The sequence below is a fragment of the Musca domestica genome, unplaced genomic scaffold (genome assembly GCF_030504385.1).
Source record: "Musca domestica strain aabys unplaced genomic scaffold, Musca_domestica.polishedcontigs.V.1.1 5, whole genome shotgun sequence".
Taxonomy (NCBI): domain Eukaryota; kingdom Metazoa; phylum Arthropoda; class Insecta; order Diptera; family Muscidae; genus Musca; species Musca domestica.
The window spans coordinates 3,048,042-3,069,458 of NW_026712346.1; the positions used below are offsets into that span (position 1 = coordinate 3,048,042).

Consider the following 21,417-nt stretch of genomic DNA (forward strand, 5'->3'; position numbering starts at 1 on the left):
ATATATATTGCCGGTATTGATTTCACAATACTCAAAACATTAAATGTCAATTTACAGTTCATTCGGTAGAAATTGTAACAAAAACATGTCATAATTTAATTGACAAAGATTTCTACTTTTTAATACAATAAACCGATGAAACCTTATTTTTGATAGTTAAAGTCATATTTCCAGGATTTCTATTTAGAAATTACTTTCGATCCTGTGGTCGGAAACTTCAAAAAATTGACTAGATATTGAAATAGTCCATCCAATGCAAAATTCATTAGGACTTTAATTAGTGAACTACCGAATATGAAGAGGCAATGTAATATGCGTACTACACAAAACAGTGGAGCGAATTGAAAATTTGGTAAGAAAAGTAATCATATCATTGGAAAATTCTTGCGAGCCCTTAAACGAACCCGTAACCTTAAATCACAGGTAACTTCATACGGGCACTATGGGCTATCGCTGCACCCAAGACAATCATGAGGTTGGTAGATAAGAATCTTTAAAGGGTTGGGGTTCCCGGGTCAAACTTTTTAGGGTCCATTTTATATAGCTTAAACATACGCAAAGGGCCTCAAATATTTTCCTCTATACTCCGCAAAAGTTAATGCAGTCCTATGGGTTACATAAAGAATCATTTTGTACAAAATATGTTTCAGGTTGGTATGCATTGCCCCTTTTTAATTCCTTAAATGTTGGTAATTTGAGATTTTAGAAAGAACAAAACATTCTTTCAAATAATTATAAATATTGGACCAAGCTTTGGTATAACTCTTGTATGAAGGCATCCACTAATTTCAATTATTTCCAGGGTCATGGTCACATTGTAGGTCACCTCTTCGCGGAAAATTTTCAATGTCAATGTTTTGGCGCTACCTATATAAAGGTACCCCCTGATTTTATTTATTTCGAGGGTTTTGATTATATTTTTGAATCGATTTGGCTTAAAATGTGTGTTTAGGCTACTTTGGGGGTAGAGAACCATCTTACATGGGACTATTATAAACAATTGGTGTATACAGTTTAATATATGTGCTATATTATTTACGTGAACCTATATTGACATTTTTGAAATGCATATTTATTTCTCTTTAGATGAGTCATCATTTATACTAAAAATTGTGCCACTTTTGTGAGCCAGATCTGTGAATTATCATGCTTTAAAAACTATGCGTTAAAGACTAAAAGAACAGAACAGAACAAAAACTAAAACTACGGGCAACGCGGTCTGGGACAGGTGTACTTGTTATTTTGGCGATATAAATATATATATATATATATATATATATATATATATATATATATATATATATATATATATATATAATAAGTACACCGTGTTTTATGTTCATCGTCGCAACGTACGTTAAGTTTTTTAAGTAAAATATGGCAACTTTGCACCATTTCCAAACATATATATGGCAACTATGAATCAAATATATAGATTAAAAAGTAGTTGTGGTCAGTTCCTGTGCCCCAAATAAATACTTAGGGTTGGATGGAAAGTCAACAGTATCTCCTGTAATAATTATCAAACCGATATCCTCATTATTTGGCAAATATAAAGATTTTAGATAAATCAAAATAGTGGGCGTAAAAGTAGGCGTGGTCAATATTTTTTTTTCTTAAAGAACCTAACTTGTGGTATGACGAACGTTTGTACAAAAAATTATGCAAATCGGTCCAGCCGTTCTCAACTGATTTCATTACCAACGAACCACAATTGATTTATATATATATATATATATATATATATATTGATTTATATATATATATATATATATATATATATATATATATATATATATATATATATATATATATATATATATATATATATATATATATATATATATATAAATTGTTTCAAAATGTCTTTCATTTGTCTTTCTTTCAAAATGTCTTTTGCAAAACATTAAAAATCTCGACGTACTTTTAAATTGAAGCTATGCCTAATGGGGAATAGAAAATCTATATATATATATATATATATATATATATATATATATATATTATATATATATATATATATATATATATATATATATATATATATATATATATATATATATATGTATATATATATATATATATTATATATATATATATATATATATATATATATATATATATATATATATATATATATATATATATATATATAGATTTTCTATTCCCCATTAGGCATAGCTTCAATTTAAAAGTACGTTGAGATTTTTAATGTTTTGCAAAAGACATTTTGAAACAATTCTACATAATACTCCATATCAAAATTGTCTGTAATTACAAATAACCAAAAGAAAATTTGAGTCAGATCGGCCCAGCCGTTCTCAACTGACGTGTTACTATGCTTTTCTATGTTTTATTTTTTTTTTTCATATAGCTTTAAAGAAGTAGGTGTGGCCAGTTCTTCCGGCCCCATACAGATACCTATGGTTGGAGGGAGAGTGAAGATTATGTCGTATACTAACTGTAGAATAGACATCTTCATAATTTTGGCACATTTTAGATAAATCGAAAAAATTGGCGTAAATTGGGCGTGGTCACTTTTTCTTTGCATAAAAACCTTACTCGGGATGGAACATACATTTAGAAAAAAATTATAAAAATTGTTCCAACTGTTCATAACTGATTCAATTACCAACGAACACAATTTTTCTCTATATATATAGATAGGCGTGGTCAGTACCTCAGCGCCCAAACAAATACTTAATGCTGGGGGGAAGTCAACAGTATCTCGTGTAATAATTTTTAAATCGAAATCTTCATTATTTGGCAAATATAAGGATTTTAGAAAAATCAAAATAGTGGGCGTAAATGTAGGCGTGGTCAATATTTTTATACCCTCCACCATACTATATTAATTTTGTCGTTCCGTTTGTAACTCCTCGAAATATTCATGTCAGACCCAACAAAGTATATATATTCTTGATCAGCGTAAAATTCTAAGACGATTAAGCCATGTCCGTCTGTCTGTCTGTTGTAATCACGCTATCTTTCGAACAAAGTGAAATAGAAGGCTAAAATTTTGCACACATGTATATTTTGCCAGTAGGCAGGTTAAGTTCGTAAATGGGCCATGTAGGTCCAAGTTATCATATAGCCCCCATGTAACGATACCTCCCGATATTCGGTATTTTGATGAGTTTAGCGACATTATTCACCGGAATTGTTTCAAATTTGGCACTTGAAGTTCCTAATGGATACTAAAGCCTAAGACAGAAAATAATCTGTGTAGGTCCACGTCTTCGTATAGCCCCTACATAACGGTACCCCCCGATATTCGGTATTTTGATGATTTTAGCTACATTGTTTACCGGAATCGTTTCAAATTTGGTATTTGAAGTTCGTAATAGATACTGCAGCATGAAACAAAATGGGCCATGTAGGTCGACGTCTTCGTATAGCCCCCATGTACCGTAACCTCCGATATTCGGTATTTTGATAATTTTAGCGATATTATTTACCGGGATTGTTTCAAATTCCGCATATGAAGTTCGTAATGGATTCATACAAATTCGGAATTGTCTCCTGTCCGAAAAGGATAATATCCAAAAAATCGCGTAAAAATGTGATATATTAACATTTTCATTTTGACTTTGGAAATGTACAATAGTAATGTTTTATTTTGCATAATTTTTTTCAATTTTGACTTACTTTTTTCTAATGTACATTTGTAGCGTTTTTTATATTTTATTTTTGAATTCGAATATTAATACCAATTAATTTAATTGACTTGATTTCTTGAGAACTGAAATTGATGGCGGGTTACATGTAAGTGTAGTACCGAATTATGTGGTGGCGAAACGGAATAGATGATATCGAAATAATTTAACGCTAAAAAATCACAAAAAAAGAGATCTCATAGCAAAAATTCTCAAATCGGGAAAAATTCGAAAAAAAAATTCAATGAAATCGAAAGTTCTATTGACAAACATTTGCTGCAAAAAATCAGCGAACAAGTTGAAGATTTTTTCAATTTGTTATTCTTCTTTTGTCAAAATAAAGAATAATTTTTCACTATATATAATTTTTTACCAAAAAAATGAAATAAATGCGAAATACGATGTAAACTGACATCTACCTTTCAACTCCAGGGCCTACATCGTGGTTCAGCTGGAAGATGCGAACACATTTAAACAAACAAAACTGACCGAAAAAGCCTAATGAGGCTCATTTCAAAGCGTGGACCTACTTCTTTCATGTGACAATAATCCGTCCAATGAGAGCTCAAAATGCAAAATTCTTTGGGAGTACAATCAGTAAAATACCAAATATAATGGGTGGAAAATATAAAGGGTGGTAGAGCAAATGGGACTTTTAGTAAGAAAAGGATTTCTATCCTTCCAGAAATTCTTCGCAAACATTCAAGATACCTTAAATCACTTTTGCAGGTAATGATATTGAACACAATTCACGGATAAGGGTACAACCCGATTTCATATTTATATAACCATCGTATGATTTAAGCTATTTTTGGGGTGTTGGCCACTTTTTTCATTTTTCGGGCCCTTATTTGGCATCTTTGTTTCAAAGGGGGTAGAGGACCTCTTCGCATAAAACTTGAAATTTTCGGAGTAGGGCCCATATTGGTCTTGACCGCATTCATTAATTGATTTGGCTAAAAAATTGTATTTATGCTACCCTGGGGTAGGGAACCATCATACAAATAATTTCCACATAGGAATTTATTTAAGTAAAGTCTCCACATTGGAGTATCCCCAAGTCCACTTTCACATCTAATGTGTGGTCAGAAAAGAAAATTTTGTATTCTATTGAATTTGTAACCCCCAAGAGAATATTGGTTGGGAAGGTAGATTTGGGATGTACAACTATATGAAATAAATTGTGAAGACATCAAAAATTACAAATATAAGAAAGTAGCACGGGATCGAATATTTGTTGAATCGTCATTGAGTTATACTATGATGAAAAGTATGGACTTTATGGGGTCTCCAACTTACAATTTAAATGGCAAATAAAATTAATTCCCATCTTACGACAATAGGTGTAAAATAGTAATTATATTTGACTATTCTGAAATCATTCTGCCCTCGATTATGAGGTGGATAAAACTGTTTTTACTTATTTAAATCACGCGAATTTTTTTCGGTTTGATATGTTGATCTGCGATATTTTTGATTTGTCCTCTATTTGTCATCTTGGATTATAAGGGGTAGAAGAAACTTTTCAATGTAGGTCGATGTTTCGGAGAAGTGCCCATATAAAGGTACCTCATGATTTTACCATAATTCAAAGGATTTGGCTAAAAATGTGTATTTGGGGGGTGAAAATCAACATATCTACAAATTTTAGAATTTTCGCCACGTAATAGTAGCCCCTCAAGTCCACCTTTTGCGAACAAACAGACCGACATGGTTAGGGGGACTTATGAGGACTCTAATGCACAATCTTAAATCATTCAGCCCTCAATTATGAGGTGTACAAAAGACAGTAAATTCCAAATTACTGCTGATTTGACTGGAAAATTTTGTTACGATTTTTACCATACGAAAAATTAAATTGATACCTTACTTGGGGATAAGATTGATATATACTTTTTAATAGATTTGTACATCCACACATTTGAAGTCCTCGGTTTAAATATTGAAGCCCACGGCTTAAATATGGGTAAAGGTATTTTAAAACAATTCAATCGGCCAGTACGTGAACACTTATATCAGTCATATCTGTGAATAATTATGCTTTGACAAATATGCATAATAGACAAAAACTACGGGATATGGATATTTTTTTTTAAATATTCGTTCTACCCCGAGTTAGGATTTTATTCAAACAAAAAGTGACCACGCCCAATTTTGCGTCCATTTTTTCGATTTACCCAAAATCCTAATATTTGCCAAAATCTCGAAGATATATGTTCCACAGTTAGCATGTGACGTAATCTTGACTCTCACTCCAACCTTAGTTATCTGTTTGGGGTCGGAGGAACTGCCCACACCTACTTCTTTAAATCTGTATGTAAACAATTTTAAAAAGTATAGTAACACATTAGTTGAGAACGGCTGGGCCGATTTGACTCAAATTTTCTTTTGGTTATTTGTAATAACAGTGGAAACGTTTTCAAAGAAAATGTGAGAAAAGCCTCTATAAAAATCGCGGAACTGAAAAAAATGACTTTTCCATTTTGATATGGAGTTTTGTGTAGAATTGTTTCAAAATGCCTTCTGGGATTTAAAATTCTTATTAAAAAAACCGAAAAAATCGAGAAATTTTGCATATTTTCTATACATGACTAAAAAATACTTTTCAAAGCATCAAAACATTAAAAATCTCAATGCAATTTTAAATTGAGGCTATGCCAAATGGGGAACCAATAGTAGCCAGTTATTTCCGGTATTGATTTCACAATACCGAAAACTTGAAATGTCAAGTTACAGATACTTCGGTAGAAATTGTAACAAGAACGTGCAAAAGGATTAATTTTTAGTGGCATTATTATACCTAAACGAAACTGATATATTCCAACTTCCTAGGGATATTGTTATTTAGGGATATTGCCTTTATTGCGATTTCAACGAACGGCCGCATACACAGACAGATATAGTTTAATCGACTGGTAAAAACTAAATACCTTATAACATGATCTTCTAAAAGTTACGAATTCTAAAATTTGGATTTGGAAAATATTGCTAAGACTGATAATTGAGAATTGAAAATTTAATTAAATACGATGATATAACGAATATAAAGAGGTACTGGGGAATACAAAATAAATCATAAAGTGGACTTTTGTTGTAATTTTCTGACAAATGATTTATAACCTGAAAAATGCTTTTGAGCCCTTCAAAATACCTAAAATTTAGAGCACATTTGGTAGATGAATATTGGGAGAACAAATATATTCCTTTCGTAACATCAATAATCCTAAGAATAATATGTGCTAATTCTGAAAGACGCATATTACATTTCGTGACCTCTATCGTAATTGCCAATGGTAAATGAAGAGGCTCACGGACATAATTAAATCAACAAAGATTTCAACTTTTTAAATTCTTTATGAGGTCCCTAACTTTTATAAATAGATGAAACTTTATTTATGATAGTTAAAGTCATATTGCCAGGATTTCAATTTAGGAATTACTATCGATTCTGAAGTCCAAAACTGACTAGATATGGAAATCTAGTCAGTTTTTTTAGATATGGAAATAATCCATCCAATGAGAACTCAAAATGCAAAATTCATTGGGACTGCAATCAGTGAAATACCGAATATGAAGAGCACTGTTGTATGCGGACTATACAAAATAGTGGAGCAAATAGAAATTGATAGATAAAAATCTCCAAAAGGGGTTTGGGTCAAACGTTTTTAGGGTCCATTTTATATAGCTTAACCAAACACAAAGGTTCTCAAATATTTTGCTCCATACTTCGCAAATGTTACGATAGAGTTTTAAATTTGATACAGTCCTAGGGGTTTCATGAAGAATTAGTTGTACAAAATATGTATCAGGTCGGTCTAAATTGATGTAGTCCCTCAAATGATGCAGCCCGTTTCAAATTCCTCAAAGGTTGGTAATTTGAGATTTTATAATTATGAGAATAGGACCATGCTTTGGTGTAACCCAAAAGGTATCCGCTGATTTCGGCTATTTCCAGCGTCAATTGATTTTACCATTATTTGACATCTTAGCTTCTAAGGGGTGAAGACCTTTTCGCGGAAACTTTATATATATATACATATATATATATATATATATATATATATATATATATATATATATATATATATATATAACTTAATGTTTTTTCTTGTTTTATTTTTATCTTGTTTTATATTTCTTAAAAAATTCCTATTCGACTATATTTGAGACACGATAGTCGGTCAGAAGTTGCAATCCTTAATACCACGTTCATATTGTTATTTTATTCACGTTGATCGCTCTAAAAATTACGTACACGAATTAATACGTTAAAATCGCATGAATCGTAATTTATAGGCCGGTTTCCGGTCTTTCCGAAAGATAGAAACATGATGTTGTCGGACAAATAAATATTTTTTCATTATTACAAGTTTCATTTAACTACTGTACAATAAGCAAAATGGGAGACCATCCTCCCTTCATCTTTTAAGTTTATTGAATTCATGTTGCTATATTTTATATTGATAATATGACAATAGCAGCAAAATTTATTCAAGTAGAAAAATCGATAGTTTACGTTTTAAATTGTTTATTTTATATTGATTGACTGAATTAAAGATTTATTTCACGAAATTAATAACAAACTCGTTTTGTCTATTTTTTAACAATAATGAAGAAGTCACTGGAAAAAATGGAGTCACTTTACTATAAATTACATTTACATTTTATTGTTTTATTGAAAAATTATTTTATTTAAAAGTAATAACAAAACTGGACTAAGAGGAAAATATATAAGAACGCATAGTAGTATAATTTCCTTTGCTACTTGTTCTTTCTTGATTTTTAAGGCATTTGAACGCGCACTGACTTGAAGAGCAGAAACAATTGTTTTTTTCTTTTCAAAAAGTATTGTATCATTAATTTCACACTTTATATTATTATTTTTCTGAAAATAGTGACTTTTTAAACATATGTTTTTATTTTTCGTTTACAAATTCACTGGAGCGACAACTGTAAAATATATTTTTGTCGAAACATGAAGTCATAAAACTTTTTGCTTCCTGGTTGTAGATTATAGTCAAATACAAAACTTATTGCGCCATCACTCTGAAGTTCGACCTACGTATTCTGTGTTCTCAGTTTTAGTAACCAGGATAGGTATATATTATGAGAATTGATTTTGCTTATCTGTTGTATGTGTTAACGTATTTTGCAACCACCAAGTTTTATATCATAGGCCTAATAAATGTAAATTTGTTTTTTTTGCCAAAAAGGTTCATTGCTATTGTATTTGTACTCATGCATGGGAAAATTTAATAGTTATATAAATTATTATTCACTTATATGATGCAATTTAAAGCGAAAAAGTTGCAATATTTACAAAAGTTACACAATAATTTATTTGTAGGTCAATTAGAGCTTTCCAGGAGATATTGTATATGAATTCTCACTATCCTTGTTCCAATGATATACATCTACGCCTTGGTTTTATGCATAAAATTCTTGGAAATTATAAGTCATCAATAAAACATTACACCCTTGCCCTCATCGATTCGTCACCATGTACATTTACAAAACAACTCAGTAAGTATTTTAAACATTTATTTGATACATTATAAATAATACTAAAATTTTTGACCAAATTTTCATAACACTCCTTTGTCTGAAAGATGGTCCTTTGTCATTCATGCCGACAGGGTTTATACCAGATTTTAAGCAAATATGGATTTGGGATGAAATTATATGATAATGTCAATCTAAACATTACTTGAAATTCATGATATTCTTTTTGTAATTTTTAATAATTGTCCTTGCGAGGGCGGTTCAGCTAATTATTTAATATTTTGTTATTTTTTATCTTTCATGTTTTAATTTATTTCGACCTGGGTTTCAAATGCTAACGCTAATTGCACCACCAATTGCATATTTTTAATATAATCCCAAATATATTTTCTTTGAATGGCAAAACATTTGGATAAAAACATGTTAAAATCCCATGTCTACTAACTATGTAACAATATAAGCGTTGACATGTTTTTCAATAATTTTACTCTCTTCTCAAACAGTCATGAAATAACTATTAGTAGCTAAATAATTTTTTTTTCAGTTTCATTCCATATTAGTTATTTAAACATTCAGCGACTAACAGCACTAAAAATACTTTAACGAATTTGGATGTTGGCAATGGAAATGATGTTATGATAATATATTTGTTTGTTACTATTATGCTACAATTTTAAAATATTTTTTTTTGGTATTCAAGTTAAGGAATTGCAGTAAATGATTTATTTACAGTTCGTTTTCATGTCGCTCACCTTTATGAAGTTCAAAATAAGTATAAATCAGCAAAGGAGTTGTATGAACAATTGCTTAACGAAAAGGAGCTGACATTGGAACTCAAAGCTGCAGTATATAGACAATTAGGTAAGCATCGTATAGTGGTAACGTTTGAATCTTTTATAGTATTTAAATTACAGGATGGATGTATCACTGTCATGACTATTTTGGTGAAAGAAAGCAACGTGAATCGTATGCAATTCTCTGTTTGCAGAAATCAATAGAAGCCAACCCAAAATCCGGACAATCTTTATATTTGCTGGGTCGATGTTATGCCGGCATTAACAAGGTCCATGACGCATTCATTGCTTACAGAAATTCTGTAGAAAAAAGTGAAGGGAATGCAGACACATGGTGTTCAATAGGGTGAATATTTTTAAATTTATATACCACTTTCGACAAAAAAGTATTTCTATCTTAATGTTTATATTTATGTTCCATCATTTATATTTTTTACATCATAAGTAGCATTCATAATAAGTTTTACAATTTAAAATATTGTGGAGTCCATGTTCTGAAAACAAGGATCTATTTCCCTTCTTTAAATTGTTTACATCAACATTATATAATTATATGTGTACCTTCCCAAGTTCGTTAACTTCGTATTGTCAATGTTCCAACATTGCATGTTATTCAAAATAGCGAGATGTTGCACAACCTAGTGCTTTCGCATAAAACAAAAACGAAGCCGTCTTTTGTCTTAACAAGGCGATGTAAATTTCATTAACATATGATTCGTTGCACTTTTGGGCCTGGACTTCAACTCTGTAGAAGATCCTTATTTTGTTTAAATCATGCAACAATTGGTTCTGATTACTTAACAGTTTTTCACCAATTGTTTTGAATCGAAGTAAAACAACTACTTCGAAAATGTATCTTTTCCTTATAATTTAAAACAATACACACATATACAAACTTTGTTGTTGTTGTTTTTACAAATGTGCCACGCATACTTCTAGCTTAGTTAAGAAGTATTTACTGAACAGGGGAAGTGTTTTTTTCTACGTATAGTGAAAATATAAAATACCACAGTAAAGTCGGAAAAAAGACTGAGGAAAAATAAAAAAGTACAAGGATATGAGTAAGAAAGTCTACCAAAGTGAAAGAAGAGCAATGTAAGTTTTTCTCGATGTAACCCTTGTACTTAGCAGTGCTTATCGAATTCGAAGGTAATAGAAAACTAATCTCAACGTCTATTAACTTTTTGAAGATTTTAGTAGAAAGGATTAAAAACTAATAGACCTGTAGTCCTTTTGCAAGTGAATCACTTTTTCCCATCTTTGGTAATGTAAGTGACGTTGACTTCCATTTATAGTGCTGGAAAGTGCGATGATATATGCAAGCAAGCCTAAGATCTCCTCCAGAATTGGCACTGTCACCGTCGATGTGTGCTGCAACATGGCGGGAATAAAACCAAATGCACCAGATGATTTGAAAGGTTTGAAGTTGTTGATAGCCCACATGATTTTGATTTTCATCCTCAGCCGTACAGTGCCGATTACGTTGATTGCCGATCGTTTCTCAATTTGGAAAGTGAGTGCTGGCTAACAGATTGAGAGTCCATAGACCGTAGTCAGTCCACGTACTATCAAACCGCTTTATGCTTCCAATGGATTTAGGATCATTTGAAGCAAACCCATAATTTTCGTTTGGATTTTTTGATCTCACTGTTATTCTATTGAGGGGACAACCTTATATCCGTACAATGTTTGGTCTTGTTGATCCTGTTGTATAATCGTCTACTTACTTTCTAAGATTAGCTAATGTTTGGACCACCAAACTGGTTTGAAATTTGTTGGTAACAGACAAATATTCAAAACACTTCTTCCTGTGTATATCAATAGGACAAGTAAAATTACATAGGGTCATCAACTGTCTCTGATTCCACATTTCCCAACTCTCACAAGAAACGCCTTCTCGCCAAAGTTGGCGAACACGCAGAATTTGACAAGCATTGGTCCCAGAAATGACCTCCAAACAATAGTTGACATAAGACATTAATATAGATCTGGCTACCATCATTCTAACACCAAGAGGCAAATGAGATTGAAGACTATAGAGCCTTCTATACTGAAAACGCGCACGAGACAGCAAAGTGTCAATATGACCTGAAAAATTAAGCTTGGTGTCAATGACTACACCTAAACATCTCATCTCACCCACAAGATTAACCACAAAGGAGCCAACACAGATGCACGGCATAGGAACATAACTAGGACTATTGAACAGAACAGCTTCAGTCTTAATCTAATTAACAGACAAACCATTAGAGTTATTAATGAACATAATAAAAAGCAGAGGACCAAGCACAGACCATTGTGGGACACCACACCGAAGAGCACAAACATCAGACTTATCATCTGACAAACTGACATCTTCCACCCAAATAGACGATATCAATCTACATGAAGAAAGAGGGAAACCAAAGTTGTATCTCAGCTTACAGAGCAGAAGCGTATGATCCACGGAATCAAAGACATTAGACAAGTCAAGGCCAACAAGCAAACCAACATCAGAATCATTGAGCACATCACGAATGAGATCAGCGAGGATTAAAAGATGAACCGCAGTGTTAGAACCACGCCGAAACCCAAACTGAGAACAGCTCAAACACTTATGGCCATCCAGAAACTCAACAATAGCATCTTTAATAACATGCTCAACTATATTCGACATAGCCGGCATTATGCTTATTGGTCGAAGATTCGTCTGCTGACAAGAATTCCCCCTCTTCGGCACAGGCACTACACGAGCAACCTTCCACGCAAGCGGAATGTTTGGCATAATAAAAATACAATTTAAAAAATGCAAGGAAATAAACATTAATGGATCTTAATAGGTATGCCATCAACGCCTACAGCATTTGAATTAACATTCCGCAAAGCATGCAACAAATCTTCCAAATACACACAGTCAAATCTGAAGGAATCTAAACCATTGGCCCCACTAACCACAAAATCCCGAGACGAACTTAAATTACCAACACTACAAAAGTAATTGTTAACAGCATTGACATCAATAAATGGAACATCACAACCATCATCAATACAAACAACATACGACCAAACATTTCCTCATAAAATTTTCTTCTTTCATTACGCATGACAGCCTTACAGCAGTTTCTGTACGTACACAATATCTGCCTGTTGCGAACCGTAGGACGCCTACGCCTGATCTTTAACGTAACAGGCCGACCTTACCACATCCAACCCCAACTAAGCATCATATTTGGGCGAATACAACTGATGGCAGTACCGACAACGATTTTTGAAACAACAAATCAAACAAGCCAACTGCTGGTCAACATCACTCGTAAGATACAGAGGACTAAAATCAAAATTGCAACTATAATCTTCCACACCCCGTCAGTCAGTCCTATCAAAATCCAGCCAAGGCTTAAGAGGCAAGGAAAAATCAATCAACGAGGCAGTGCCACGGGCAACATCAAGGTGCGTTGGACTGGAATTGTGCACAATGGAAAACCCAAGAGATCTACTCATTAATAAAACGAAATGAGGCAACATCCCCACGAGGTAAGCAGACAACAGTAAAGAGCACCAGGCACACAAAGGACCACACCCACAACATTATTCTCCGAACGAAAAACCACCTTATATGACAAATTATCACGCACATATAAAAGTACACCTCCGCAGGGTAACAACAAGCAGCCATTTCTAGTCATCAACCTTACGATAATATCTAGACGGTCGCAAACTTTAGGTATTCAAATGACCATACGTAAGTTTACCATGGAAGCAAGAAGAGGCATGCCTCAAAAATTGAGCATCCCCAATCACAGGCCCGGGACGTAAAAATCAAGAAAAAGGCTGCATCAGTTCAAGAAGTTAGAAAAATTATAGAAAACAATAAAATAAGAATAAATATTGTATGATATTGTTACGAATATAACTTTAGATTTAAGTTAATTTAGATGAATTCCGTTAATTTAAGAATTTGAATTGTAACGTAAATTTCTACTACGCAGTTTATTTGAATAACTTCACAACAACAACTACTGTATAGATTTTTCTACATCCTTCCATTTCCTCTTTCATTTTCTATTTTGTTGCTGACGTACAATTCTTGTTAAACGTCATCATTAATGATCGCTTAATTCCTCTTTCTTTGTTACCCCCTCGCCTGTGTATGTGTTGTTGTTATTGTTCACTCAATGTAAGTTTGTATGTGTTCGTTGCATTGGTAGATTGTTCGTAATCTAGGCGTTACCAGATCGTCTAGAAACTTCTGTAGCGACAGGCGAGGCTCATATAAATAGGGGAAATGGAAAGGCAGTTAGTCAGTTGTGAATCAGATCGCGAATTGAAACTGTCGAGTAAAATAAAGTGCAAAGTAAAGTTGTGTGAATAAAATCATTGTAATAATCGTAATCCGAAAGAACCCGCGTTTTATTTGGTACGAGCTGTATTGGGAAATAAAACAACGTCTACACGGGATTAAGTAAAATCCAAGAACGTAACAATTGGTGTCGGAAGTGAGATTACGATAATACTACGATGAAGTTTAAGGATCTACGAGTGGAAGACTTGAAGAAGGAACTTAATAAATTGGAATTGTCCTCTACTGGCAACAAGGCTGAACTACAAAAACGTCTGTTGGATGAGTTCGAGCGCCGTGGTATGAACATCGATACATATGAGTTTGACAGTAAGGATGAAGTGGATTTATCGGAAATGGGCGAATATAACGGTGGGGAAGTCTCGTCAGTAGCTGCCAGGGGTGACGATTTCAGAGAAATGCTAGCCAAAATGTTTGAGGAAAATTTCAGAAGAGTCGAAGAAAATTCGAGAATAACGAACGAGAAACTCGAGTACATTACAAAAGTTATTGGAAGGAGAATGGAAACCGTGGAGGTCCAAATTAAAGAGTTGGATAAGAAAGTGCAGTCGGTTGACGAGAAATTTCTGTCCCACGACCATAGGGTTACAAATCTGGAGAAGAAAATTTCGGAACTGGAAATCAAAGGTGGTCCGGTGCGAGTTCCTGGTAACACACTAAAAATCAAACCTCCTGTATTCGACGGCTCTACGTCATTCAATGTTTTCAAGTTACAGTTCGAGACAGTGGCTTCTAGAAATTCGTGGAACGACAGCGACAAAGCGGTTGCACTACTTCTGGCATTGAAGGGCAGTGCTGCTGATGTTATACAGAGTATTCCTGTCGCTTCTAGAAACAATTATGAAGATGTTATTGCTGCACTGGAACGTAAGTACGGTGACGAACATAAACGAAACATCTACCTTATGGAATTAAGGGGAAGAGTACAGAGGGCAAACGAGACGTTACAAGACTTTGCAGCTGAGGTGGAACGTTTGGGGCTAATGACGTATCCAGGAGAGGATCACCCATTGCTGGACCGTATGAAAATCGAAACCTTTGTGAATGGCATACGTGACCCTGAAATTAAGTATGCAACATATGCGTCACCAAAAGCATCTTTTTCCGAAACTGTGTCGTTTGCCCTTGCCCAAGAGACGGCAAGAATAGTTGTTAAGCCCCAGACCCACAAGATTCGCCAACTGGAGACCGAAGGTTGCGAACCCAAATCTCTCGTTAACTCGATCGAAGACGCCATGAGGCGGGTAATAGAAGAGACAAAGTTAGTTGGGATGACTAAGCCCAGGGTTAGATGCTACAACTGCGATAAAGCAGGTCATATTGCGCGCGAATGCAGAGCTAAGCGCAAACGATCCAGGTCATCGTCACCACCTCCAACGAAAGATGGTAGAAGAATGGCCCAACAGTCCACCAATGAGTCACAGTTAAACTAAATCGAGCCAGTCCAGCGGGGCATGAACTGGCTCCCATCGACGATGGCCCCACAATCTCCATAGCAATAGTACAACAGAAAAGTCACAACCTAACAACAACTGGGTACATCAATGGTGATAAGCGAGTTCTGACGTTAGATACTGGCGCATCAAAGTCCATCGTAAGATCAGATCTGGTAAAGGGAAAAATAACGCAACTTAATGGAGTCAGACTGCGCACAGCAACGGGGGAGCCCGCGGCAGTACACGGCAAGATTACCCTGAGACTAACTATTGCCAATAAATCGGAGAATTACGAGTTTATAGTTGCCGATATCGTAGACGAAGTGATAATAGGCGCAGATTTTATGATTGCCTTTGGTATCAATCTGGATATGAAAGAACGTGTGATGACCTGGTCTAACGTCGAAATTCCGTTAAACGTGGGCTACGATGAAAGTACACCCATTAGACGAAGCAATAATATGGGTACCAATGAATGGAGATTGTGGAGCCGAGAAGTTGTGGGTGGTGGAACCAGCAGAAAACAGAAACAGTAACATCCTAATAGCGAATGCCCTAGTGAAAAGCAACAAGGACGGATTAATTCCTGTTAGAGTTTTGAACCTGTCAAACAAGCAAGAGCAAATTTGCCAATTTTCCGATGTTGGACAATGCACACCAGCTGAAGCTGTAGTTAATTTGGAAACTAGCACCGAAAAGCCAGCTGCCATGGAGAAGAAGCACCTCGACGGCTACATAAAAGAGTGGACACACCAATTATCACCTTCCGAGAGGAACAAGGCTAAGCAGCTATTATGGAAATATGCCTCTACCTTTGCGTTGACAAAAGAGCACCAAGGAAGAACATCAGTGGTGAAGCATGAAATCAATACAGCAGACGCGAGACCCATTAAACAGCCTCCAAGAAGTGTTCCCCTGGCAAAAAGAGACGAGGTTCAGAAGCTGATAAGTGAAATGGAAAAGAGTGGTGTAATAGAACCATCGTCAAGTCCATGGTGCTCCCCAGTGGTCTTGGTCAAGAAGAAAGACGGAAGCACCCGATTTTGTGTGGACTACAGAAAGTTGAATGATGTCACCAAGAAAGACAGCTATCCGCTCCCAAGAATCGACGACACATTGGACACATTAGCCGTGACGTCATGGTTCTCCACCCTCGACCTGCAGAGTGGGTACTGGCAAGTAGAGATCGCCGAGAAAGATAAGGAGAAAACAGCGTTTGGCGTAAATGGGGGTCTCTGGCAGTTCAATGTCATGCCATTCGGACTCTGCAACGCCCCGGCTACATTTGAAAGGCTGATGGAGCGTGTGTTAAAAGGGCTGCAGTGGAAGTCGTGCCTCATATACCTGGATGACATCATAGTCATGGGACGCAACTTCGACGAACACATCAAGAACTTAAAGGATGTTCTACAGCAGCTTTCGTCTTCAGGCCTCAAGCTGAACCCAAAGAAGTGCAGTCTCTTCCAACGAGAGGTGAAGTTCCTGGGGCACCACGTGACGCCGGAGGGCATATCGACGGATAAGGAGTAAATTCAAGCCATCAGAGATTGGCCGCAGCCCCGAAATCTCCATGAGCTGCGAAGCTTTCTGGGTCTCTGCACATACTACCGTCGATTTGTCCAAAATTTTGCCAACATCGCCGCCTGTCTACACCGTTTGACGCAAAAAGGCCAGAGGTTTCAGTGGGGCAACGAGCAGGAGGAGGCATTCAGAAAGCTCAAAGACATGCTATGCAGAGCCCCCATTTTGGCATACCCTATACCTGGCGGCAAGTTTGTCCTGGACACAGACGCAAGTGCGTGCGGCATCGGTGGCGTCCTTTCCCAGGAAATCGACGGACAGGAAAAAGTCATCGGGTACTACAGCCGGACATTGTCGAAACCTGAGAGGAATTACTGTGTGACGAGGAGAGAGCTGCTTGCTGTCCTTGAGTGCGTTAAACACTTCCACAAATACCTATATGGCCAGCATTTCCTGCTGAGGACCGACCACGCTGCTCCCCAATGGTTGCTGCAGTTTAAGAATCCGGAAGGTCAACTAGCCCGTTGGATCGAGAGGCTCCAGAGTTATGACTTCAGAATCGAGCACAGAAAAGGCGGAAAACTCGGTAATGCTGATGCCCTGTCTCGTCGGCCATGCAAAGTAGAATGCAAGCACTGCTCAAAGGCTGAGAATAAAGAGAATATCGTTGATGTCCGACTATTGCAATTTGAGTCGGGTGAAGATTGGTCGACGGAACAACGAAGAGATCCCATTCTGGGCAAAGTAATTTCGGCCATAGAAACGGGCAAACGACCTAGTCGCAAAGAAATTACCTCCGAAAGCCCTCTTTTAAAATCCTATTGGGCCCAGTGGGACAGTCTACTTATAATAGATGGTTGCCTATATCGCAAATGGGAAAGTGAGGACGGTAAATCTCACCGGAACTTGATCGTCGTCCCAGACTCCAAAATAAGAGATGTCTTGTCGGAGTTTCACGATGGGCCAAGTGGAGGACATCTTGGCATAGCAAAAACCGCTGAAAAGGTAAAGCAGAGATTCTACTGGGTCGGCTGTCAAAAATCCATTGCCGACTGGATCGCCAATTGTGAAAGGTGCATAAGAGCTAAAGGTCCAACACGGAAGAGTCGAGGCTGCATGCAGCAGTATAATTCAGGAGCCCCTTTTGAAAGAATCGCAATGGATGTAGCTGGACCGTTCCCAACAAGCGACTCTGGGAACCGGTATGTCTTAGTGGTCATGGATTACTTCAGTAAATGGCCAGAGGTTTATGCTATCCCAAATCAAGAAGCCAGGACAATTGTGGATGAAATTGGATTTGTCGCTATGGTGTTCCATCTGAGGTTCATTCCGATCAAGGGAGGAATTTTGAATCAGCGATCTTCAAGGAAATGTGTGACTCCTACGGAATCAAGAAAACCAGAACGACGCCCCTACATCCACAATCAGATGGCATGGTGGAAAGATTCAATCGCACCCTGGAAGAACATCTACGGAAAGTGGTGGACAGTGGCCAACGAGACTGGTTTTTACTGGCTTATAGATCGGCCATTCATGATTCCACATCCCGGACCCCAGCCAAAGTTCTGTTCAGAAATGAATTAAAGCTACCTGGCGATTTGATATTCGGTGCTACCCCAAACGACGATGTGAACCAAGATGAAGACAGTCAAAACTCTTTTAGTAAAGTCCACGATGCAGTCCGACATCGAATAAAAATGGTTAGCAACCGCATGAAGGCAAGGTACGATCGAGTGGCAAATACCGATGGGTTTCAAGAAGGGCAACTGGTACTATTGTTCAACCCACAACGAAAGAAAGGACTATGCCCCAAATTACAATCGCACTGGGAAGGACCCTACAAGATTGTCACGAAAATAAATGACGTCGTTTATCGCATCCAGAGGAGCGACAGTCCCAGGTCGAAGATGAAAGTTGTACATTTGGAGCGGCTGACCCCCTACGGAACGGGAACTGTGCCTATTCGGGACGAACAGGCTTAAGCGGGGGGCAATGTTACGAATATAACTTTAGATTTAAGTTAATTTAGATGAATTCCGTTAATTTAAGAATTTGAATTGTAACGTAAATTTCTACTACGCAGTTTATTTGAATAACTTCACAACAACAACTACTGTATAGATTTTTCTACATCCTTCCATTTCCTCTTTCATTTTCTATTTTGTTGCTGACGTACAATTCTTGTTAAACGTCATCATTGATGATCGCTTAATTCCTCTTTCTTTGTTACCCCCTCGCCTGTGTATGTGTTGTTGTTATTGTTCACTCAATGTAAGTTTGTATGTGTTCGTTGCATTGGTAGATTGTTCGTAATATAGGCGTTACCAGATCGTCTAGAAACTTCTGTAGCGACAGGCGAGGCTCATATAAATAGGGGAAATGGAAAGGCAGTTAGTCAGTTGTGAATCAGATCGCGAATTGAAACCGTCGAGTAAAATAAAGTGCAAAGTAAAGTTGTGTGAATAAAATCATTGTAATAATCGTAATCCGAAAGAACCCGCGTTTTATTTGGTACGAGCTGTATTGGGAAATAAAACAACGTCTACACGGGATTAAGTAAAATCCAAGAACGTAACAATATGATAAAATAAATATATAATAAAGGAAAAACAAAGGCAATTCTTATTTATATCAATAAGTCACTTGCCCCAAGAAAAATAAAAAAGAAAAAGGAGATCAACAAAAACTAGCATACATTTAACGTCTAAACAAACAACTATTAAACAGCATTACCATCACCAACCAGCAAACCAGGAACAGAATTGAACTGTACGTCTCTTATTGCACACCGAAATCGTGTGGCCAATTCATACAGCTCACATTGCTCAAAAATAATTTACATTTCATCAAGGAGAACCACTTTAACTAAAAGCTGTTCACCATTAACCAGCCTAAAACACGAAGTTGCTTAATCAGGTGATCATTTATGCACACGCGGGATTCGACAAGACAATCCTTCATTACTTCCTTCCGAAGTATACGCCCCCTTTTGCCAAAACTCCGCATCAAAGCATCTCAATCCTGAATGGAGTTAAATTTTACAAGAACCGCTCTACGATCAGAGATGTAGAAACAGTGATGCAAGACACGAGGCCCCAGATGTAATCCATAAGCCTTAGCAATAATGACAACTTGTGCTCTAAGGTCCTTAACATTATTAGGTAGGCCTCTGATAATTAAATCTGAAGGGTTCGGTCTGGGTTGGATCATTGAATTAAACAATTCCAACTCACGAATTCTACCCAACAATATCTCATACGTACTTGTAGCAGTGCTCTTCACCTCACTAGCAGCTGACTTCAATTCATCCACTGATCTGAATATATTCAAATTGTTTTTCACCTCAGAAATTTGAAGACTATACAACTCAAATAGTGAATCAACTTTGGTTTTAAATTCACGCATACACTGGTCCATATAGATATCCATCTGTTTCTTTATGGTAAAAAGCAAGTCATTTTGCCAACGGCGCACAGCATCAGAACTGCTAACCAGTGTTGCCAGTATTTTTCTGTCTCTCGCCCCCAAAATCAAAAACCGTTTTCCCCAAATCTCCTCAAATTTGATTCAATTTCCTCAAAAAAAAAAAAAAAAATCCCCAAGCATTAAACAGAAAACGAACAGAATAAATTTATTTGAAAAAGTATTTGTACATAGAATTCAATTTATAGACTAGTTTATCTTGCATATTATACATGTAAAATAACATAAAAATAGGAAATAACAAATAAATAGAACATTTTAATTTCAAAGACTAGAGTTTTCAAGGTTGCAAATCGTCAGTCTTTCGTCAGCATTTTCAGTCTCATTTGGTTTATATAAAGTCTTATAATTAAAAAGCTTTAACATGTCTTTGGTAGGCTCAAAATTTTTGCAGCATATGGAATTATTTGAAAATTGAGTATTTATTCTCAAAAGAGCTTCCAACGAATCATACTGCATTTCATTTCTAAGTTTGGTTTTCACTGACTTCATAACTGAAAAAAACTCGTTCTACACATACATTGCTGGTTGGCACCTGCTTTTCGAAGGTTATTATAATTCGTGTTTTCGACAATTTTTACAAATTTAAATAATTTTTCATTCAACATTTTCAATTCCAAAATTGGTTTGACAGTTCATTGTCTCAGCCGCTGCCTCGATACGTCTACCTATATTCTTCTACCATG

The 21,417-nt window shown here is 35.9% G+C and overlaps 1 protein-coding gene across 5 annotated transcripts in view; it reads left to right on the top strand.

The window, feature by feature from the left end:
* The window catches only part of LOC101888100 (lysine-specific demethylase 6A), a 333,176-nt gene that overhangs the window by 107,080 nt on the left and 204,679 nt on the right, over positions 1-21,417 (top strand). For 3 of the 5 annotated variants that reach the window (XM_059128234.1, XM_059128237.1, XM_059128236.1), the window contains 3 exons: positions 9,004-9,179; positions 9,873-10,019; positions 10,073-10,298. The exons of 1 other annotated variant lie outside the window; for it this stretch is intronic. In XM_059128234.1, coding sequence (XP_058984217.1) covers positions 9,004-9,179; positions 9,873-10,019; positions 10,073-10,298 — 549 coding nt within the window. The remainder of the gene's footprint in view (positions 1-9,003; positions 9,180-9,872; positions 10,020-10,072; positions 10,299-21,417) is intronic. One more of the 5 variants, XM_059128235.1, reaches the window with a different exon arrangement.